The sequence below is a fragment of the Erpetoichthys calabaricus genome, chromosome 11 (genome assembly GCF_900747795.2).
Source record: "Erpetoichthys calabaricus chromosome 11, fErpCal1.3, whole genome shotgun sequence".
Taxonomy (NCBI): Eukaryota; Metazoa; Chordata; class Cladistia; order Polypteriformes; family Polypteridae; genus Erpetoichthys; species Erpetoichthys calabaricus.
This window is the reverse complement of record NC_041404.2, coordinates 23,889,120-23,914,600: the sequence shown is the minus strand read 5'-3', so window position 1 is coordinate 23,914,600 and position 25,481 is coordinate 23,889,120. Positions and strand designations below refer to the sequence as shown.

The 25,481-nt window shown below is 36.6% G+C and overlaps 1 protein-coding gene across 9 annotated transcripts in view; it reads right to left on the bottom strand.

Moving 5' to 3' along the window:
- rapgef6 (Rap guanine nucleotide exchange factor (GEF) 6) overlaps positions 1-25,481 on the bottom strand; it is a 287,599-nt gene that overhangs the window by 147,722 nt on the left and 114,396 nt on the right. For all 9 annotated transcript variants that reach the window (XM_028812817.2, XM_028812819.2, XM_028812818.2 and 6 more), the window contains one exon: positions 4,109-4,178. In XM_028812817.2, coding sequence (XP_028668650.1) covers positions 4,109-4,178 — 70 coding nt within the window. The remainder of the gene's footprint in view (positions 1-4,108; positions 4,179-25,481) is intronic.

Below are 25,481 nucleotides of genomic sequence, written 5' to 3'. Positions count from 1 at the left end.
ACCTGGTCGCACTTCGCTGATTGAACATGACATTATTACCGACCAGGGAGTGATTGTCAGAGAACGGCCTTATAGACATCCCGAGGCAAAGAAAACTGAAGTTGACTTGGAGATCAGACGAATGCTGGACCTGGACGTTATTGAAGAAAGTTTTAGTCCATGGTCTAGTCCAGGTCTAGTCCCTCTCATCCGGCCTGTGGAGACTTTTTATCTACGGAAAAAAATTACGGAAATTTACGTGTATCCTGCCAAGATCAGCCGCTGCTTACGTGGACGTTACGTTTTTACCGAATTAAAATAGAGGCGCGCAGTAGTGTGTTATGTTTTTCAACTGATCACTACATTGCAAAACCTTATTCGCTGCTTACTTTTTCTACTTCTGTTTACAGTCAATGAGATGATATTACGCCATCTAGTGGCAGAGTTTTTAAATGGTTTGCTGCTTGTTCAAGACTTGATTATTTTGATCACAGTTTGCCAGTTGCAGTTGACTGCTGCGATGAGGAGGTGTTGGTGTCAGTTAGCGTCTAATTGCGAAACATGTTGCACTCTATTTTATTTAGTGATAATTTCGTTTGCGTAATTACTTACCAGTGTGTATAAAGTATTGGGAATGTCATTAGTTTAACAAGAATTTTCCGAATATTCTGAAGAGGAAACATTAAAAGCAACAATCTCTCTACCATAAGTGGATATATTTGCAGACTATATTCAGGTAAGTTTAACTTAAGAAATCATAAGAATTTTTAAAAATTGTTTCGGGTCATTTGCAGCTATAATTGCAACGAAATTAGTTCGCATAATCAGGTTTTTTGAGCGATATTGTGTGCAAGATATTTTCAGTTTCACTATTTATTCATGTTGAAGTCACTTTATTTTAGTGCCCAACGATGGCCGAGAAGAGGAAAAGAAAAACAGATGATTTCAAGAAGAATGTAGTTTGAAATACTTCTTCATCAAATCCGGCGAGAAAGCATTGTTTGTGATTTGCAACGAAACCGTGGCTGTGATAAAAGAATACAACCTGCGCCGTCATCATCGAAGCAAACATCAGGAGAAATATGCACAGTTGGAGGGTAAAGTTCGTGTCAAAAAATCTTAGCGCGCTACGCCACGGAAACTGTTGTATCATTCTTGAAGCTTTTGTGAAAGTGTTTATTTGATCTTTGGAACTCAGGCTTTACACATTCTATAGTTTATGCCAATTACATTTTGTAACATTTATTACTAAAATATGAAAAAGTTTCCGTTTTAACAATGTGTTTAGACAGACTACTGTTGAAACGGAATACACATGAAATGCGTGTGTTCCAAATAACGATCTATTATTTCCACTCCAAAACTCCACTTCACTCCCAGATAATCAATCAAGGCATGAGCTGGGAAAAGTTTGCGCACGTTCTAAGTCGGTGGGGGGATGGAATAGCCGGCTGCTGGCAGCTTGTTTTTTATCAGCACATTTAGAGGACAAAGGATGCTGGCGGAGAGGTGTGAACTGATTTAAGAAGCGATTTAAGGTGGGCCGGATCTACGAGTTTTTTCGTAGGCTCTGGTAATTCTAGTGTTAATAACTGAGTCTCCTGTAATAATACTGTCTTGTCATTTAGACTTGTTAAGTGCGAGAATACTTTCTTTCTCTTTAATTCATGATTGAGACCCTTGACATTCCAGCTCACAAAGTTAACTGTTTGGTCATGGAAATATTTCTTCTGAACTTTTGTTGACATTTTGTAGTCTTAAGTTAAGGTAGTACATTGTACATACAATAGCTTTGTCAAGTAATACAATTATAGAGCGTATTGTTATGTTGTCACTAACGGTTATTGGGGTATAAGGGAGAGAAATACCATTGCTCTCTTCCTATCCACTCCTGTCCCAAACCCATTGTGCCTCTGCAAGTGAGGCAAGCCACACTTCGTGAAGTCCCGGTCCTCTGACATGCCAAGAAAAGGAGCATGTCTAGTGCAAAATGAACCACCCAGCGATGGTGTGAAGAAGGAATGAGAATTTTAATTGGAAAAGTCTCAGTTGTCATAGCTGAAATACAAGTAAGCATTCGTGCTTAACTCTAAACAGTACAACCTAAGCCTTATTAAATATGTCAACAATTTAGCAAAGATACATTTCAGATTCTTGTAAGCAGCTTTGTTAGTATGCTTAAGGGAGAACGGAGAATGATAATACTGTATATTGTAATTGTACAAAAGAGTACAAAGTGTTATCAAAGTTGTTCAAACTTCACACATGTATGCAATTACATCTCCCTATTATAAAAAGAAATCCTGTCCTGGAAAGCAAAAGCAAGGCTACGATCCATGATCTTCTTGGAAGACATTTAAAAGACCCGCAAGACCAAAGAGACTCACCATGGTACGCCTCGCAGGGACCGTAAACATGAGACAGTGTGCCAAGAGATTGACCCAGGACCATCTCGTGATGACGTAGAACATGAGATTCTTGCAAGACATGCCCTACTTACAATCTATCAAATAGGACAACGTGGGCAGCAAAACATTCAGTCTTGTGAAGGATATGAGCACATAATGATCCGGGGTCTCAGCGCATATAAGGACATACATTATAAATGAAATATCGACATCTCAGCGAAGAAGAAAGCAGTGCAGAGAAAAGAGACTCAAAAGCGTTGGAGAGAAAAATGAGCAAAAAAGAATAATCGAGGTGCAAATTCAGAAAATAAGGAAAGTAATTATCAGCCTGGAACAAGTGGAATTGAAAAAAAAGCACGTCCAATCCGGCTCAGAATTAAAAGACAGAGTATAAGACAAAGTAGAACTTCATAAAGACGTTTACAAACGTTGGCGCTAAACACATGCAGAGCAGGTTAGAGATTATGAAAACAGTGAAATTAGAAAGGCTCAAAAAAAAAAAAAAGTTGGCGCTATACACATGTGGAGAAAGTTAAAGGATATGAAAACCAAACACGGGGGCTGGCGAGTGAAGCGAGCAGGGGGCAAAGCCCCCTAGTCTTTTATAAAAAAAAAAAAAAAAAAAAAGTATTTTAAAAGGAAAGGTCACATTTAAAACAGCAAAATGTCTAGAACTTAAACACTAAAGTATTTATACTTACCTTTTATGTAATGACTGTTGTTATATAATCAATAAAATTTCACTCATTATATTGATGGAATCAAACAGCACAATCAAGTAAAGATTTCTTTGGTTATCATACGGTATCAATAAATGTGCACGCTATACTTTTACAATGTTTATACCACAAATGTAAATGTTCATAAGACATTAAAGGTAACTACAGCAATAATCCTCTTTAATAAAATCCCTGTGTGCGTCCAGGTGTCCGCGTGTGTGTGTCTTCTGGTGAAGTGCGCATGCGCGGGGCATGGTGCGATGCGCAATATTACTGTCAGAGAAAGTTACAGGCATTTTACGGAAATACAAACCAGTATTACTGCGAGAGGAAATTAAAGGTACACAATGCAGTGACTCATATTACAGCCACATACAAGCCAATATTACTGTCAGAGGAGATTAAAGGCATATTACTGATGCTCACGCCTGTATTACCGCCAGAGAAAATTAAAGGTACATTACGGACGTACAAACCAGCGGACATACAAGACAGTATTACTATCACAGAAAATTAAAGACACACAATACACGGCGGCAGCCCACGAAGAACGGTCAGCTCAGCAAGTAAACATCAACAAAAGAAAGGCTGAAAGAAAGAAAAATACAAACAACAAAAAGAATGAGGTCAAAGTCCCTTGCCATTTAATATAGACTGTTCCTACTAATGTTTATGCACTACTGTTCTAGCGCCCGTTATTGTAATGGGCTAAATGACTAGTCTTAATATAAAGGATAATTCTTGACTGTTATAGAAGGGAATAGCCTTATTTTCTAGAAAAAAAACAGTGACAAAGATCCAGAAAGCAGCACAGCAAGTTCTCTTTGTATATATGTATGTAATAGCCTGCTTTGTTATAGATGCACAATTTTTTATTTCCTTTTCCTTTTTGGACCTCTAATAGCAGTGATGAAATTGCATTTGATGGGCTGGCACCCCTTTATGAAATGTCTAGGCTAAACATTTATCTTTAAATAAACTAAGATAAATTATTTCACTTACCACAATCATCTCTGATGGCTCTAAAGTGATACATTCACATCCTCTCCTTCCGCCAGACTGCTTACCAAAACTGTGAGAGATAATACAATACTAACTCAGTTACAGAAAGCAAAATAGCATCCTAGTCTTGAGATTATAACAGAAACCAGAGGCACATATAAATCGATAGAAGGAATAAACAACTCTGAAAACAGACAAGTCAAAAGTAACTTTTGCTGATACTAAAACATTTTATACATTTTTACTTACATAAATTGCAAACTAAGTGCATCATCACACAGTGCTTTTTTATTAAAAAAATTAAAAAAAATGTTTCTCACAACTGTGCTAGTATACATCCATCCATCCATTTTCCAACTCGCTGAATCCGAACACAGGGTCACGGGGGTCTGCTGGAGCCAATCCCAGCCAACACAGGGCACAAGGCAGGAAACAATCCCAGGCAGGGTGCCAACCCACCACAGGACACACACAAACACACCCACACACCAAGCACACACTAGAGCCAATTTAGAATCGCCAATCCACCTAACCTGCATGTCTTTGGACTGTGGGAGGAAACCGGAGCGCCCGGAGGAAACCCACATAGACATGGGGAGAACATGTAAACTCCACGGAGGGAGGACCCGGGAAGCGAACCTGGGTCTCCTAACTGCGAGGCAGCAGCGCTACCACTGCGCCACCGTGTCACCCTGCTAGTATACAAGTTCAGGCAAAATTTAAAATAAAATACAAATAAAATACAGTAGGTTTGATTTGCCTGCAAGTTCTGACTTTTGATTGCTCACCCAGTGTGGCTAGTTTCTACTTTCTTCTTAAGCAGATCTGACAAATGTATTTGTGTGTACTATATATTAACACAAAAATTAATAAAGTAAATAAATTCAGCTACAAGCTAATCAACAGACATAAAAATATTTTGTTACTTCTCAACTCCTGAGTAGATTACTGTTGCTCTAAATCAAAATGATCAATCCACTTATAGCATTCTATATCTTTACTGTATAAATGTCTACATTATTCTAATTAAATGCCTGTTATACAAAAAAAAGGGAATTTACTTTTAAAGCTGGCATTTTGTCCATTCTGAACCTAGAAATACTGCCTTGTGACATTACTCCAAGATTCCCAAATACAGTGGAACTTCGGGTCATGACCGTAATTCGTTCTAAAACTCTGGTTGTAACCCGATTTGGTCGTGACCCGAAGTAATTTCCCCCATAGGATTGTATGTAAATACAATTAATCCGTTCCAGACTGCACGAAATGTATGTAAATATATTTTTTTTAAAGATTTTTAAGCACAAAAATAGTTAATTATACCATAGAATGCACAGCGTAATAGTAAACTAAATGTAAAAACATTGAACAACACTGAGAAAACCTTGAACACAGAAAAGTAACATTACAAGAATTCACACTATAGCCTTACGAACCGCTTGCTGTAAACACTTTTTTTTAATGAGCTTTAAGCACAGGGTAAAACATGAACATTTGAAAAATCCGTAATTTAATAAACAACCAAGAAAAGTAATAATGCAACAATGCACGCTACGAACTGATCGCTGTAAACAGAAGTGAAGTGGAGGTTAAAATCCAATAGAAAAAAGTCTTCATTAAATACAATGAGGTTAAAACAATGCTCAAATCAGTCTCTTTAAAAACAAGCCCAGTGCATTCTTTAACTGCCTTCTCGGCTTTACGCAGCTAGCCCTCTCTCTCGCTGCACAGGGAATGCACAGGGAGAGACTGAACACGTCCGGAAATCATCGGCGCATACAAACCGGAAGGGAACCTGGCTTGTTCGTCACCCGAGTGTGTGGTCGTGAACAGATGCAAAAGTTTGGCAAACTTTTTTGGTCGTAACCCGATTTGTACGTGTTCAGAGATGTTCGTGACCCGAGGTTCCACTGTAAGAAGGTTTTATTCAAAAGTCTCACTCTCACATGGCAGGGCTACAGTTACTATGGTTTTGCCTTTTATACTGGTTTTAATTGCCATATTATTTATGATCTTACTTGGAAATTCAGTTTAGTTTTGGTTAGTCTTCATAATATATTTTTAGTTTAATTTAGTTTTTATTCCATGAAGACTTTTCTATTTTGTTTATATATTGGTTTTAGCTTTAGTAATTATTTTACAGTTAAAGAGATTTTATGGAGTTTAACTTTGTGTGGCAATCATTCAGACCTGTAGACTTAAAGGGTTTGGATACAATATTTGTTTAATGTTTGAAGAGGTACAGCAGGTCACGTTAAAAATAAGCAAATCAAAACCAGATAACAGATATGAACAATTTTATAAGATGCCTAACACTGAACTGTAGTTTTGCATGCAAATTATCAATCCAATTTTTTTCAACTGTTATAGTACAAACAAAAAGAAAAATGAACGTTAAAACTACATTTTAAAAGATAAATAAAAATAAAAACACCATCACGTTCCATTTTTCACTGTTTTGCAGACTCTAGGCACTTTTGTCAAGCTATCAATACATTTTATCTGTTGCTTAGTAGCAATCCTTTCAACTCAGTAACCTGCATGAGGTTTGTATGGCTTCAACGCCAAACAACCTTTCCAAAGCAAAAGTGATTCATCCATACCAATATTCTGTTTAGGTACATGTATATAGACTACTGAATCTCTCGATCAGCAAGTCAAAGACCAGTGCTCCACAATGTTTTCCACACTGCTACGAGATGCGATAGGTACACAAAATGCAAACAGCTGAAAAGTAAGCAAATATGTTTTTTACTTGTGACTTTTTATGTAAAAGTTATCCTGAACATTAACTGTTATCCATAAGTGAAAATTAAGTAAGGAGGCAACTAAGGAAGCTACACAGGAAAATCTGCAGGACCAGATGGAGTGAGTCCTCCAGTTCTTAAGGACTGTTCTGACCAATATTGTAGTGCCCTTTGTAACCTGTTCAGTCTGTCCCCAAAGCTTCAGAAATGCTGCCAGTGGCATTTACTGTACATCTCACCTCATAAAGACCTTTGATAGACTAGTCCTGAACTATATGAGTCTTCTTGTGGTAGACCACCTGTAGCCACTGCAGTTTCCCTATTGGACAAAGACTGGAGTGGAGGATGCAATTACCTCTCTGCACCACAAGACGTATTCTCACCTGAACAAAGCTGGCAGCACTGTGAGGATTATGTTTTTGATTTGAGGCTGATAAGCTGTCGGGCATACAAAACAGCTGTAATACTGTATTGTTTAGGGAATAATGGTTTCTGCAAGACACGTGTCACTGTTAGCCTTTGAGGGATTGTTTTGACAACTTTGCTTTTTAGAAGGCATTTCTTTCACAGAAAGAAAGTATGCACACAATGTGACAGCAAGGTCCTCATAGCACCTTATGGTCAGTATTGCCAACTAAACGACCTTTGTTTAAAGAAACGTAGGGCAGCACTTGCCACAATGCGCATGTGTATCCCTGTTAATAATAATGGTTTCGACAGTTGAAACTTTAGTATTTAATTTACATAGTACCAATTACATACGTGTATAGATAACTGTAGGAGGCACATAGGATGGACAGGCATCCTGGCAGCAAGTCGGGAAGGTCCCTTACCCAGATGGGGGGCCCCGAGCAAACAAAAAGGTGTCCCGGCCAAAAGATGGAGCACCCGGTCAAGACTGTCCTAAGTGGTGGCTGGACATCCCAGCCTAAGAAGATTCCTTACCTGGGAGGGAAGCCCCAAATAAGCAGACTGGTGTCCCAACCAGATGTTTACCCAATACCTTCCCTGGCCAGGAGAAAAGAAGACAGGGAAGGACTTTTGCAGAGGGTTATTTAATTCCCCCAGGTGTTAAATGGCAGCAGCTCTCCATATTGGCATCCATTCGGGAACCAGCAGGGAATGCCAGGAGTTGTAGTCCAGCAGCACAGCACTGATAGGGCCCGTGAGTGCCACAAGGGGGAATTCATGGGACTTCTGTATCACCCAGAAGTACTTCCATCAGGCAATGGCCCTGGCACTGGAATAGCCTGAGCCTGAACAAAACAGCACCAAACCAGTCAGTTACAAATGAGATCAGAATGGATTCAATGATGTCTGTATAGAACTGGATCAATACTGCTTGAGGGAGATTGAATTTCTTCAGCAGAAGCAAAAAGAATATTCTCTGATTTTTTTTTTTTTAATAACGTGTGACGTTACTGTCCCACTTAAAGTTTTGTAAAAGAGAATTATTATTTTCCAATACTTTTATTATTATTATTATTAAAAGCACAGTGCCCACAAACTAAAATGACTGTCGTTGCAACTGACACACTAACACCGAGTACTTTCAGCCAAGTTATTCATCAGAAGTGTGTGAAGAAACGCTACTGGAGCTCCTTTATACCAACAGCAATACACCTGAATAACACATCAATGTGACCGTGACTGCAAGGTCCAAAGTTCTCCTTTTTAAAAAAAAAAAAAAATTCTTTCTTTTTAGTCATTAAGGCGTGTGTTCAGATCATAATCTATGTATGTGTTTATTGATTGATTGATTGAATTTCTGTAAAAAGCCAAATTTCATCCTGAGGATAAACAAAGTTCTCTCTCACTCTACTTAAATTTCATACACTTTGATATACAATATGTGCAAAAAAGCCAGCAGCTTGCCATAACTGACATCAGACCACATGTGTAGCTGGGAACTGGGCTTCAGAATGTGCTCCTGTTTCATTTATCTTATGCCAAATGTTCCCTGCGACCCATATATTGGGAACTGTTGAGTAAACTGGACAGATGGTATGGATATAGCTAATTGAAATGGAAGCTTTGCAGTTCTATAAAATTATAAAATAAAAAAACTAGATGTGGCTGTTTGTTTTAATGGTTTCCACAAATACAAATGTCAACCCAACACCTTGGATGTGCACCTACATATTTCTTTCCTTGGACCAATGATTACTAGATGCATCTCTGCCTACATTTACCACCCACGACCACCCACACATAAACATACAGATAGCAATTCAGCCCCAGAAAACACCTTGGGCAATAAAAGTAAAAATTTGGTAGCATTAAATTACAGAGGTGTTCTTCGTTTAAAGACTTACATTTCTTTTACAGTAAATGTTAGTGGAAACTGAAGTGAATTGATCACAAGGCTTTTGAAGGTAATATTTTATACATTTATTTATTATTATTCATTTTCCTCTTGAAGAGTACAGACAGACAGTAATATAACGAATGCTACACATATCACATCACCTGCTTTTTACTTGTTTACTTATTTAAGTAATTATTAAGATGCTAGGGGTACTTCATGATAGGCAATCCCCATAGCCCCTGCTGTCCATATTTCCATATCTAAATAATTAGAAATTCATGATATTAAGTCATGTTTACCACTGAAAGTAAAACTTTGCAAGCATTACAATTTTGCTATAGTAAGCATACAGATAACTTCACCCAAGAACGTTAACATTTCACTCTCTTGTTCAGTGGATTCTTATAGTGCTCTCTACTAAAACGGTCATATAATGTACAAAACATGTACTGATAACAAAACAAAACAAGCATTTCCTAAATAAGGCCTTTTGTCGCACAATGATTATTTTCATAAAAAGTACTGAATTTGTTTCTACTTAAGCAAACATTATTACCATGGGAAAGCCAACTGGAATCAGTGAATGGGTCTCCAAAAGTGGTAAACTGGATTCAGCACTTATTACCCAAATGTAGAATTTCACAACCAGTCATGATTAAGCAGACTACAGAATGTGATTTAAGGCCAAAATATGCAGCAAAATTATGGTATCAGAGCATATGCATCTGGTTAGGATTTGAAGCACAATGAAAAAGTATTGCCAACCCAGCTATCTTTCTTTTCATCAGCTTGCATCCTTCAGAAAAAGCCCCCTATGATTTACACATTTTAGGACCAGCTTGGAAAGCATGCATTAAATATAAATGTGCTGCTCTCCTGATTATGTCCTTAATGGAATTCACAAATGGAGAGGTCATCCCTATAAGAACTTTATCCCTAATGTTATACCACACTAATGTTCAAACAGACACTTCAGCCTTCAGTTCAAAAGGCCAAACACTGCTAGGGGAGACATTTATCAAGTTGCCCTGTGCAATTATGTTTAACATGCTTACTAAAAAGAAAATAAAACTTGCACTAAGCTAAACACTGAAATAACCTCATCTTGTTTATGTAGTGATGACAGGAGAGAAAGTAGTACTGTCACCTCTCCCCAACTCTAATAATGCCTAAAATAATTAAACTTTGGAGTTTAAAATATGTATTTATGATTCATGACAAATACATGATAATTTCACTTTGCTTGCTATGGATGACCTCTCTCCAGATACAGTAAAGCAAACAAATATCAACCCAATTCTTTTCTTAAAATGCATACTTATTAAATGAATGCTGTTTGCCATTATTGCATTTGTGTTTAAAAGTCTTTCTTTGTCAGTTATCTCTTTAAAAAGAAAAGGAAAAAAAGAGCAAAACCATAATTTAACCTTTATGGAGTGATTTCTAGATAAGCATATTAATGGTAATGCTTATCCCATCTTGGAATATGATTAAGCACATATTTTAGTCCCAATACTTTTTTCTTAATATTCACTTATTTTGATTTTATTGTACTTTTTTCTTCAGTAGGTAAATAAAGTACAAAGAGTTTAAGATATGTGTTATGTGTTATCCACCTCAAAAATAATTTTTCCAATCGGACTTAAACAAAAGTTAGAGAAACTTATTACTGCCATCTAGTGAAGAAAACCATGAACTACAGAAAATGATGCACCGTCCAGAATGAACAGGATATTCCAGTTTCTTGAATTAAACTAAAATCCTGAATGTGCAGAATATGGTTTACTACTCACCATAACAAACTTCTAATTTTCAGATATTTACTTAGAACTGACAGACTTAAAACAGAAGCAGTGTTATAAATGCTCATAAAGGAAACACAAAATTTGTTTTTAGATCATTTTATTAAAAGCACCATTTAATGCATTACTGTATGATATGTTAACAGTACATAATAAAATAAACCCCAGAACTATATATTAGTGTACAGCAGTATGTAATACAATACATAATATACCATATATAAAAAGCCCTAGTCCAGTTAATCAGATTATTATAAAATGCTTCTGTTTGCACAAGTATAATTATTTTAATCCATTTGGTTTGTGCTCACACAGGATGTAGAAGAAGTTGCTTAAAATCTGACTGAGGGCTAATCTCTGTAATAATGTAGATTTATTAGAAAGTCTCAAAGCAAGATAAGCAACGTGGAAACTTTGACTCTCCATTCTGCTTTCTATAAACTTGAACAGAAACTGTATTATAATAATAATTTAAAAATTGACCGATTATAATTCAATAAACCTTTATTCAGAAACAAATGACTTACTTACAGAGTAAACATGGTGCTACAATTAGTGACTCTGCTTCACATTAGCAAGAACCTGGTTTTAAATTCCTGTTCATTCACAAGTGTTTTAAGTGGTAGCTCTAACTATGGATAATATTGGACTCTTTGAAATGCAACAGCTGAATTTATTCCTAAATAATCAATAACTATGGCTGAAAACAGATGGAGGTCTGTTGCGCAATTAGAAGACCACAGCTCATTTAAAATTTCTAGTATTAAAGGGTATATAGCATTAGTAATTACTTTTCATCTTACCATCCTCATGACTTGACCAGAGAGTACTTTTGACATGAAATGAAAGTCAGAGTAATTTATTTTATTTCGGGTTTGTGTCCCCAATGCAACCCAGGGGGGCGGCCACCAAGCGTTCTGGGGGAAGTAGTGTGTTGCCCATGGCTGTTCCCCTGGACCAAGTATCAAAGGGGTGTCCCAGCCGGGCACGGGCCCTGGCCATCCACCATACTGTTATAACCAACATTTAAGCATCTCTCTGTCATTGATTTGTTGGCATAGGTATTGGGCTCCTAATAATGTAAACATTGTCAAATTCCTTGAATTGGAAAATATTAAACAAAGGGGTGATCAGAAATACCCTTCCATGACAGTTCAATTAGAAATTACAAGAACTTTCGAAAGTATAGTGGACCATCTCCTGGGGAACTGCATGCTTACAAATTCTGGGCACAGGATGATTAACAGTGATTATAATGTCTCAATACAGGAAACAATACGGAAGTAATTGTGCTGTTTTAACACTCACAAGGTCAAAAATTATGGTCAGTTGATTAGGACTAGCTCTCTTACACATTGCCTACAAATCTTAAGAAAAAGAAGAAAAAAACAAGATGTTTTAGCTAGTTCCCATAAACCAAAAGATATACTGTATTCTTTGCCTTCAGACTTTGAGCTTGCATGATTCTTGTTATTCATTTTACGAGATGACTAATTAATTTTGCATTACTGGTTTTGCTTTGTACTTATCCATTTCAGCATAAAAATTTACAGTTCAGAGAATAACAATCCAATACAGTCTTCTAGATTGTGTGATCCAGTTCTTGAAGTGATATTTTAAGTGTGATGCCAGTTACTTAACAGGCATCTGTGGCACATTTTCAGACATACTAAATTCTGGCTTTTGGGACACAGAATACTTCACTGGGTCTAATCTGCTAAATCTCATGTAACAGACTGAGAAGTACTGACTTGATATACAGTTGACATATCTCAAAAATACACATAAGCAGAACTGGTGACAAACCTTAACTATCAGCTTTTAATTTAAATGATCACTGCATGGCAATCAGCCTCAGCTTGGCAAAATGCTGTCAGGAATGTTTTGGCAGACCAGTCAGAAGGGAGGGTTTCCTTGCAAATCATAGCACATCTGGCTTAATTTTTATTTGAAAAAGCCCTTCAAAAGAAACTCTGAAAAGGCCAGTGACAGGAAGGTTGAGACAGACTGAAAGGACAGTGAAAAAATATATAGAAGCAGCTTTAAGGATCTGTGACAAAAAGTGGTCAAAGCCTATAATAGCATACAGCTGCACCTTTTGGCCACTGTCAGTGGACCAAAAGGTGAAAGAAGTCATCAAGGTAAAAGTAACTAATTTTCATGCATTGTTAGACAGAATGGATTTCACTAAAATGTCAAAGAACAAACAACAGAAACTGTGTCAGTGACTGAAATGATTTTCATTGAGATTCTCAAATAACCAAATGCTCTCTACCCACCCATATCAATTATATTTTTATAAAATATATTAAATATTCTAAAAAAATTGTGCTGACCAATCACTCTTCCACTTTCACTGCACAAGCAAAGTATAAGATATAATGCAAATATCTATTCAGTGTAGCATACAGAATCGTTATCAAGCCAGAGAAAATGCAAACTTGTTTTTGATTACTTGTAGCAGGTTTCCTGGCTAAATCAAACTTCCTTTCTCTGTACAAACTCAATAACTACAGTACTGGGCTACAGTAAGTACAGTAAGCTGAGGCAGAATGATGAATAGCCCCAGCCATTGGCACTGGGCCACATTTACATTGACACTTCTTCACACTTAAGTGAAGCTAAGGCCTGAAGTTATTTACAGAGTACTTAACCATGAAATGTGTTCATCAGAGAAGGAGCTTTAATTCAGCTTTAATTGCAAACTTTTTATTGGTGTATTAAGGGTTTTATTTGTTTCGTACCAACAATCCAGACATCTTTATTAGGATGCCTGTATAAAAGTAACATATCAATATTATAACTATTTTAATATATTTTGTATACCTAGAATAGCCATTTCATAATTAGAATCTTTATGACAGTATCTACTGAACTAAGTACATTTAACACACAATTAATTAGAAAGGTAAACAAGATGCATTATAGAAATACACTATCTACAGTCATATGAAAAAGTAAGTACACCTCATGAAATTTTTTTTCCTTTTTTAACATATGTGAACATGTCAAGATTTAATCTTCATTGAAACTGTATCTATAGACAAAGGTAATATAACAAAAGTCATGCCACATTTACATTTTGTTATCCATTGTATAACTAAAATAAACATAAATGTAAACCTTGCATAAGGAAAAAGTATGTATGCCCCTAATTTTATCACTACTTCAAATACATAAACTTAGAATTGGGTGTACCACGTCATGTGCAAATGTACAAAACATCATCAGAGAAGATGTTGTTGAAACCTGTCTTATTTAGTTTGGTTTGCCCTTTGTTGTTAAGTGTGCCTAAATCAAAAGAGTTCTTTGAGGCTTAAATAATGAAGATTATAGATGCCTACAAGTCTAGGAAGGTATTTAAAAAGATCTCAAAAAAACTGAAATCAACCATTCCAATGTCTAGAAGATGTTCAACAAAATGTCCAAGCCAGGCTACCTTAGTAAGTTCAGGCCAAGAGCATAAAATAAAAAGCTGAAAGAAACTTCTAAGAACTACAGTTTCACCATGGGACTTGCAAGTAGCTCTTGCCACTTTGATGTAAGGGACACAAGTCTACCATTAGAAAGATGGCTACACAAATTTGGAGGTGAGAGGAAAATTTTGCTGTCCAGGAGGAACAAGGGGAGACAATGAACACCTAGGCAAAGAGAAGGACTTCTGGAACAATATGCTCTGGACAGATAAAGCAAAAACAAAGTTATCTGGTCACAGCTCCAGAAGATTTATTTGATGAAAACTAAAGGCATCATCACAGAAGAACCTGTCACCAACTGTAAAGGATAGCTGTAGAAATGTTATACTATAGTTTGGGCCTGTTTTGTTGCATGAGGGCCTGGGCAATTAACCATTATAGAATCCACTATGAATTCTTCATTGTACCACAGGGTGCTTGAGGATAATGTGAGACTATCAGAAGACTGAAGCTCAACCTAAAGTGGACCTTGCAACATGTCAATGACCCTAAAGAAACTGGAGGTTTCTGGAATGGCCAAGTCAAAGACCAGCTATGACTCTCATCTCCACATATACTTCCCTTCTTAGTCCTCCTCCAGACTTCCTTGTCTGCTGATGACTTTGCCACCTTTTTTCAGGATAGGGTGGCTGCAATCACCAGTTAGTTCTCACCCTCGCTGCCACCCATTATACTTCTTTCCAAGCATCACCAAACACCCTCCACATTCTCTCCATTCTTTGTCACTGACATTTCTGTCCTCTTCTCCATTTACCCCACTACCTGTCCACTTGATCCTATATCCTCACATCTCCTTCATGCTATCTCCCCTCACTTATTCCTGCAATTACACAGATCATTAAAACCTCACTCAGCTCAGGCACATTCCCTGCCATCTTCAAACATGCTCTGATAACCCCACTTCTCAAACAACCAACACTTGATCCATCCCAAGTTAAAAATTATAGGTCTGTCTCTCTGCTTTCCTTTCATTCCAAAACACTTGAACGCCATGTCACTTCCTTCCTTGTACAGAATGGATTGCTTGATAATAACCAGTTTGGCTTCAAGAGGAACCACTTAGCTGATCAAGCAATATTAGAGCGGTCTCAGTTATGACTTGCTAGAGCTACCAAAATGTTATTGACCCCGATCCTGTTAGATCAGTCTTCTGCCTTTGACACAGTCAACTACAACATCCTTCCTGCCATCCTCTCAGACACTGGCATCACTGGAAATGCTCTCAGTTGGTTTGAGTCCTACATATAGGGCAGATCCTACAGCATGTCCTGGCGAGGAGAGTTGTCAAAGGCACACCAGACATGCACAAGTGTACCCAAAGGATTAGCGCTGGGTCCTCTACTTTTCTCTCTGTACACAACCTCGCTGGGCTCCATCATCCAATCCCACTGGTTCTCTTATCAGTGCTATGCCAATGATAAACAGTTGTACCTGTTGTTCCTTCCAGAGGACAATACGATATCACCAAGAGTTTCTAAATGTCTTACAGATATCTCAACCAGGCTAAATGACCACCATTTACAGCTCAACCTGGCAAAAACCGAGCTTCTTGTGATCTCGGTCAGCCAGTCTGTTCAACTCCCCACCTCTGTACAGCTTGACTCAATGTTGCTAACACCAGCGAAGTGTGTACGCAACCTTGGGATGATGATTGATGAACAGCTATCTTTTCCTGACCAATCAAGTAAAGTGCAGTGCTTTTTATTGTCCATAAACAAAGTTTACAAGTTTAAAGTACAGTGCCAATCCATTAATAAATAAAATAAATAATGCAACTTCTACTGTTCAGAGTGGGCTCATGTGCAAGGCCAGTTGCTCCTGCTTTCTGGTACACACAGTGAGAATGAACTGGCCAGGCGCTCCTCTTTGGCCCATCGTTGATCACATTCTTCCTTTTCATATTAGCACTTGCTACTTCAGGATTCTGCAGATACTTTCTCATTAACCTCTGTTCATTCCTTTCGTTTCCTTTTCATTCACTCCTTTTAACCTCCATCTTTACCTAGGTCTTTCTTCTTCATACCTTCCCCATCCTTTTTACTCCCAGACATTGCAATCACCAGCTCTGACAAGCGAATGAAGCACTTGATTAACCCACTCACGTCTGCACATAAATGTGCGATCAGCCAAGCACCCCAATCAACCTCAAAGCGGCATGTGCATATTTTAATTTTGTAAGTACCATGGTAGATGGACTGGAGTCTCGACTGGAATGGAGGTTGAAACCTTGCCCAACTGGGAGGCCATAAAGAAAGGACGTGAGCCGAGGTGCAACCCAGTCATGATGGTTATTAATTCCTATCCCAGTTGGGATAAAAGAATAATAGATGGACTGGAGGAGACTCAGGATTCTGAACAGTTCATGCCCCAATATGAGAAGGGGCAGTGCTCCTCTGGTTTGGCCCCAGTCTAGACACCTGCAGGGTTGCCTGGGACTTGTAGTTTTGAAGAGTGACCCTGTCGGAATCCTTGGGTGCCACCAGAGGAATGCTGCTGGGAATACAACTCCCTGGTTTTGAAGGCTTCCATATGACTCGAAACCGCTTCCGTTATGCGAGGCTGTGGCCCTGGCCCTGGAAGTACTCGCAGGTCTAGCATAAAAGGAACCCGTCTAGCTTAGTGAGTTGAAGCAGAAGGCAATTCTCAACAGGAGGAGCAGAAGGAGAGATTGTGTTCATTGGTGATTGTGGTGTGGTCTTTAAATACTGAAGAAAAGAAGGCACTGTGAATAAAATACATTTATTTGCACCCTGCACTGTCTTGGTGCAATTGTGTCTTGGGTTTATGGTTCAGTGGCACCCCTGGAGGTCACAATTTAAGCACTCACAACACCATGAACCTTTCTCATCACAGGCAGTAGAGTAAACAAATATGATTTTGTTAACTTATCTGTCTAACACACAAACTAATCCAGATAATACTGATTATATTCAATGTAGTTAAAGGTCACAAAACCACTTAAGTTTAAAGGGGTTATTACTTTTTTCTACAGACTTCAGTTTAAGACCTGAAAACAGGATCAAAAAATTACAGTAACAGAGGAAATTATGAGTGACAAAAGACAAAAACGTTTTCACAAGAGAAACTAACACCAACACACACACACACACACACTTGCCCCAAGCTCAAACTTTGACAATTTCGAATTGCTAATTAAACTAACATGCATATCTCTGATATGCAAGGAAAACCAGAGGACTCAAATAAAAAAAAAAAAAAAAACCTTTCATGACTAATATCCTTTATATAAATAGTACGTGCCAGCATGTCTTGTGGTGGGTCACTTTAAATCAAATTAAGGATTTCATAATAATAAAAGTCACATGACTTAGCAACTTTATCATAGTTGCACATTATTTTCAAAATCTTCAAGATTAATTCACAAATGGAAATTTATTTTATATGTACCGTATGTACACAAACACACACATTTTATTTTAAAAAACCAAAACATGACAATGGCATTCTACTCAATCAATCAAATAATAATTTAATAGTTACAACCATTTACTTTCTAAAATAATAATAATGAATTTTGCCATTTTTTTTAAAAAGGTTTTGGATATCCTGTAACAAAGAATTACATTTTTTCTCATTTGAGATAATATTGAACATTGCTTTCCCACTGAGCTATAGAAGGTGGATTAGGATTCTCCCGGTTCAACAAAATACGGTATGTCTCCATATTAGTACTATGCTATAGAATATTACAATATACTTATCCCTATGCAATTTAATGCCATGCGGGAGTACACCAAATATAGCAGTTAGTTAATGGATTAGAGATTGAAACACCAAGGCTGTTACAAAAATATGTAAAGAAATTTTTGACGAAAGTGATGCTAATTTAGTACTTTCACAGAAAATGTGGTCTAGTGAAGCTGAAGTTAGATGGCAGCACTTGCAGATTTTGTCTTGCAATTTTGTACAAAGATATGTAAAATAAATGATCACTAAAAGACCATTAGTTGAAGTATGTAATGCTTGACACATATACAATCAGAGGGTTTTCTATGTATGGCTGAGTTCTACTCCTTTTCTGAGATGCCGACTGAAAGTGAAAGTGAATGTGAATTTCCCCTTGGGATTAATAAAGTATCTATCTATCTATCTGAAAGGTCCCATTCCCTAGGATCTTTAAAGAGTAAACTACTTGAAATATTTTTATATTCTGTTGAAATGTTCTCAGAGTCTTCATCAAGAATAACCAGTGTGTTATGCAGTAAGAAATTACAAATGAAGACAAAAATCTATTCACTGTATTATATGTTGATTATATTCTTGATTTCCTTAATAGCATTGTTAAGGGCATTAATGTGTTAAATGCTGTCAGCACATGTCGCCACAAAGAAACAGAATACCAATATATATATATATATATATATATATATATATATACACTATCTATCTATCTATCTATCTATATATATATATATATATATATATATATATATATATATATATATATATATATATATATTATGCCCTGTAAACCTGAAACAGTATTATGTATACATTATATCTTATAAATGAAGTATGAATAACCTTACAAAAACAGTAAAACAGTAATTAGTTTGATGGTACAGTACTACAATTTGCACATAAAAGTACATTTACATTTTCGCTCAATGCTTGTCATGTTACATAACACCCAGTGCTGAAAATGCTCCTTTCATTAGCTATCATTTAGTACTAGTAATAAAGAAAACAGAAGAACAACTCTTTTCTCACAGATGGTTATAAAATTCTGCTGAGTCTTATGAATATATTTTCTTCTGATTTTATTTACTGCCCAAGATGCAGCAAAGAAGACAACATGTTAGTCCTTGTGACTTGGTTCTTGTGGAAATGTGAAGAAGAAGAAAATAGTAACAGTTATAATTCTCATTAATTAGTAAGCAATTTCTGTTTTTTCATTATATTTCAAGAATTGTATTTTATGGTATAAAACATAGAAAATAAATTAAACTTGTACAATAACCTTATGCACAGCTGTAAAGGCCTACTAATCTTCTTCTTCTTTTGGCTGCTCCCATTAGGGGTCGCCAAAGCAAATCATCTTTTTCCCCTCCAGCCACAGGGGATGCATAAATCAGTGTGTTTCTTTGTGCCGGTCCCAAGCCCAGATAAATGGGGAGGATTACGTCAGAAAAGGCATCTGGTGTAAAATTTTGGCAAATCAATATGAGGAAAGGTCTACTAATCTGATAACTGTAAAAACATTTTAATTGTGTTTTAAGTACACAGAAGCAATTTCTATCTCTGGTCCTATTTTTAAAATGCCTTTCTATTATTACAGTAATCCCTCCTCCATCGCGGGGGTTGCGTTCCAGAGCCACCCGCGAAATAAGAAAATCCGCGAAGTAGAAACCATATGTTTATATGGTTATTTTTATATTGTCATGCTTGGGTCACAGATTTGCGCAGAAACACAGGAGGGTGTAGAGAGAGAGGAAACGTTATTCAAACACTGCAAACAAACATTTGTCTCTTTTTCAAAAGTTTAAAACTGTGCTCCATGACAAGACAGAGATGACAGTTCCGTCTCACAATTAAAAGAATGCAAACATATCTTCCTCTTCAAAGGAGTGCGTGTCAGGAGCACAGGCTGTCAGAGAGATAGAGAGAAAAGCAAACAAATCAATAGGGCTGTTTGGCTTTTAATTATGCGAAGCACCGCCGGCACAAAGCTGTTGAAGGCGGCAGCTCACACCCCCTCCGTCAGGAGCAGACAAAGAGAGAGAGAGAGACAGAGTTTGTTTTTCAATCAAAAATCAATACGTGCCCTTCGAGCTTTTAAGTATGCGAAGCACCGTGCAGCATGTTTTTTCAGGAAGCAGCTGCACAAAAGATAGCAACGTGAAGATAATCTTTCAGCATTTTTAGACGAGCGTCCGTATCGTCTAGGTGTGCGAACAGCCCCCCTGCTCAATCCCCCTACGTCAGGATCAGAGAAAGCGCAAGAGAAAGAGAAAAGTAAGCTGGGTAGCTTCTCAGCCATCTGCCAATAGTGTCCCTTGTATGAAATCAACTGGGCAAACCAACTGAGGAAGCATATACCAGAAATTAAAAGACCCATTGTCCGCAGAAACCCGCGAAGCAGCGAAAAATCCGCGATATATATTTCAATATGCTTACATATAAAATCCGCAATGGAGTGAAGCCGCGAAAGGCGAAGCGCGATATAGCAAGGGATTACTGTACATTACTTTTCTCAATATGTTCAACAGAAATTGTGAAGAATGTGCATAATTTCTAACGATTCCAAAACTACTGAAATGCTTTCCTTCACATTTTCTATCCCACTACATTCTCTTTTAAAATCCCAGTTACCACCACGAGTAGCTAGTGTTCTGCTGTGCTGCACTGATGCCATTATAATAAATAGTAACACAACATTGCTAAACTTTAAAATAAATGAATAAAATACAATACATTACCACATTTTGAAAGCAAAGATATGCTATTATACAAATATTTGCAGAACAGCAATTATGAACTGTCACTGACCATCCACTACCCTGTTCCTCTACATCTTGCTGTGGCATTTGGTGCAACTGCTGCATTACCAAACTCCTACTCCAAACTACTGGATGTGGACCAGATTTATTGGAAGCCTTTGTGCAATGTCCAACATGTACATAATATATCACGGAATATCCACTGGGGGTAGGCAGTGAGCTGGCATAGACCAACAGACCCTGTCTGTTATATATGACCATGGACTCCCACAGAGGTTCATTTTCTCCAGGAATGTATGTTTTCTTAACTTACTTATGTTAATCATACTAAAAATAAACTTTCTTCTTGTGTTCAGCATAGTTTGACTGTTCATGTTTGTTATGTGATTAGGTCTCTCAATTACCATTATTGTAAAATAGCTGTAAATTGTCCAAGGGTTCAGAAAAGAGCCCAATTAAAAAATGAATTGAACTAAACCAGGAGTTTTTCAAAATTAAAATATAAATTAGCAAAAACTCTCTGGTCATGTTACAATCCCTTCTAGTCATCTTACTTGATAGACTGGTCTTTCAAAGGTAGTAATACCATCACTAGCAATACTTGAGCAAATTCATTAAACTAAAAATACAGTTAAATTCCAACGATAAGAAAAAACTGCATGGCATATGCAGGCAACGAGATATCAAGAAAAAAAATTGTCAAGGTGCTTATGGTACTTCTTTCAATATTTCTAAATAAGAAGGATAAATCAGTTAAAACATAGCCAAAATTAACATAATAGTGTGTTACTAATTTTCTGAAGGAACTGTTTATAAAAATTAAAATTAGAAAAAAATAAATAAGACCTGCGATTTTTAAGTCAGTGATACCAACGGGGAATTACATGCTTAATTGGTATATGTAATAAAATAAACTGAGTATTCCTGTGAAACACATTTTACATACTGAAAAATTACTTATATTCATCATTAGCAGGCACTCCACATCTTTTCTATTGCAGTAAGTGTAGTCATTTAAATATGTTTGCAGGTTTAAAGTTATTTTCTACAAAATTTAAAGATGATATTTTTATTTATAAACTGCCTTTCATCAAGTCTCTCCCTAAACCCCCACAAGTACAAGTGGTCAGAATGAGTTTCCTGTGCAGGGTTTGTTGGCTTGCTGAGCTCACTGTCTGAGGAGGTTGGTAATTGAGAGGAGCCAGTAGAAATGGTTTGGGCATGTAATTAGAATGCATCAGAGGGCTATACCAGAGGCCTAAGAGTACCCTAGAACTCTCCAGAGAGTGTTGGGAAATGTTGCTGTTGATAGGATCACCTGATCAGCCAAGCTCAGTGTAATACTACTGCAACCTTCAAAGGTTAAGCAGAGTGAAAACGAAATGTAGAGAAAAAGTACCCATACAGTACTCTGGCAACACGTTTTCTTTAAAGTAAAATACTTTAGGGACAATGAAGACAAAGTCACTTCTTAAACTCAATTTCTTTTCAATAATCAAATAATGCTATAAGGTTTCCTTCAACATTTTACTTCACAGAATCTCAAAAAAAAAAAAAAAAAAAAAATCAGTTTTACCAAGAAACACCAAGAATACCACAGATCAAGCCAGGGCTAGGCACTAGATATTAAGAAACTTAATAAGAAAAGGGATGTTTTCTGCTCAAGTACGTACTAGAGGTTGAATACATGAGAAAAGATTTATTAGGGAAAAAAAATACTACTTGCAATAACATGATCAGAAATAATAGTAATAAAATAGTAAAATAATAGTAATAAAAATTAGATAATTAACATGTAAGAATGGCAGCATTCAGAATGCTAATGTACACAGTGCAAAAGGGCAACATTTTCAGTGTTTTTGACAGACTTAAGCTAGCACCTAGGGGAAAGGAAGTGAAAATGCTTGCATGACTACCTACAGCTTAAGTTTTCAATTCAAATTTAAAAAGAAACTAACATGGGCACTGTGAGCAGTTTCCTTTTAACATTATTCAACATGTATAAAAGGGAAGACTGAATGCTGAATGTCAATGTTTTACAAGATTAGATTTCATTTTGAGAGTAGCACAACTACAAATAAACTAAGTAAGCAGTTTTATAATATTCTGTATTCTGTTAAAGGCATTTAGTATTAACAGTAGTTATTGACCACTGAAAAACAATTCCTTTTAAAAAAAGAATTAAAATTGGAGTTGTTAAATGCATCATTTGAAAACAAACAAATAATATTAAATACAATACACTTTAAGTAGTGAGAAAGCTTTCACATCTATCTGGCCTGCAGCCAAACCAATTTAAGAAATTTTATTTGAGGTGACAGACAATGCCTGCCACAAAGCCTGTGAGCAGATGGCAATACATTCTGCAACTTCTGGCAAAAAGAACAGGGTGCTCAGTTGCTACTGCTGTGTCACTTTATAGGGTATTCACCTTATGACCCCCATAGCTATCTATTTCACATTTACAGTATATGGTTTATATAGAAATATACATTTCTTTAAAAATAAAGTTCACATATATTTGTGTTGCAAACCAAACACAAGAATACAGAATATACATATTTTGAAAGGCTAACATATTTGAAAGTAAACATCACCTTTTAGTGCATGTAACAGCAATAAGAAAGACAAATGGTAAAGAGCGTGATACAGCATGGAAACATAACCTGGAAGGCAGGTAGTTTTGGAAAGAGCAGCCACTGGCAAAAATAAAAGGAGTTAACCCACTTTGGCAAGTTTTGATCTTTACTGAATTGTTAGCCTTGTAAGAATAAGAATGAATGTTTAGAGCAGATTGCACACATAAGTTAGCCATTTACTTTTCACTCTCGCCACAGGATGTACCACCCTTGGGGCATGACTAAAAACTCAAATGTGAATGATTGGCAGTGAAATGAAAAAAGTGCGAAACCGAAGAATTTAGAACACAGGACCACTGTCAAAGAAGACAAGCAAATTATGAAAGCTATCCTTATAAGGGCAACTGAGGGCTACATTGTACATTTAATATACAGTTTTGGAAACAGCATTTATTTCTAAAACACATTTTCATACACAAGATATAGCTCAAATTGATTTACAAGATGTCAAAGAAATAGCTGCAAGAAAAGAAAAACTAATTAAAATTATGTAAGAATAATAATGAATAAATAAAAAATAGATAAATACAGATTTCAATCAATCAATCAACTTTGTTTAAAGTGCAAAATCACCATGCAACACGATTGTAATACACTGTACAAATCAGAAGAATGCATGGGACAAGGTATAAAATAAACAAATTAAAATAAAACAACATCAATGCTAAAGGAATAATAACTAATAAAACAGAAATAAAATAACATTAAAAATTAAAAGGTAAGGTTTGTCAATAAAGGAATAATATAATAAAGAATATTTCAAGGATGACTGCCCTGACTGAATTCTAAGGCACATTGTAATAATGGGAGTAAAGGTAGGTTTTTAGTGTTGATTTAAAAGTCTCACTTGAGTGCGCTTCTCCTACAAATAATGGCAGGCCATTCCAAAGATGAGGTGCAAGATAGGCACATGCTCTTTGACTACTTGATTTTTCCTTAACTGAGGGAGTGACCAAAAGACCAGCATTAAGAGAGCAAAGAGGACATACCAGAGTGTAAAGAGTAATTAGCTCAGCTAAGTAAGGAATTGCAACTCCATGCAAGGCCTTATATGTTAAAAGAAGAACTTTAAAATCAACCCTTGCTTGTACTGGTAACCAGTGAAGAGGAGCTAGAATGGGTATTATGTGCACTTTTTTTTTTGTTTTTGTCAAGATTCTATCTGCAGCATTCTGAACAAGCTGAAGACTTCTAGGAGCATGTAACTAGGAATACCGGAGAAAATGGCATTAACAATAATCAAGTCTAGAAAAAAACGAATGCATGTGTTAATGTTTCAGCATCACACAGAGACGGAATAGATCAGATTCTTGTAAGAGTCATTTAAATTCAAATTCAAATCAGATTCATTCTTCTAAGTTGAAAAAATGCTGTCTTGGTAATATCCTTGATATGAGACTGGAGTGTGAGACGATTATCGAAAATTACTCCATGATTTTTAATGGTTGAACTTTCACAGATAGAACAGCACTCAATGTTAACGCTCAAGTTCTCACACAGATGTCCATATTTGAACAAAATACAGTAGAAATATAATTAGTAGAAACGTAGACTCCTTGACGTGCTTTTGCTCACTAAGACTTTGACCATCACATTATGTACTTGTATGTAGAGTGGACACTAATGTATTATGACACAGATTTGCATTATTTATGATGTTACTAATCTGTGCATATCCTCTCCATAATATTAAATAACATACTGTAAAATTATATACCTGCACATTTCCAAATCTGCTTAATCCAGGTCATGGTCTAAGTATTGACAGCATCAAACACAAGTCAGGAAACAACTATGGATGGAGCACACCAGTCCATCACAAAAGAAACACTAAAACTGTGCACCCATGCTTCCCATAAGCTCATTCTTGGACAATTTAGAATTTTCTAATTAAACTAGCATACACATCTCTGAGATGAGTACCCAAATTTAAAAAAAAA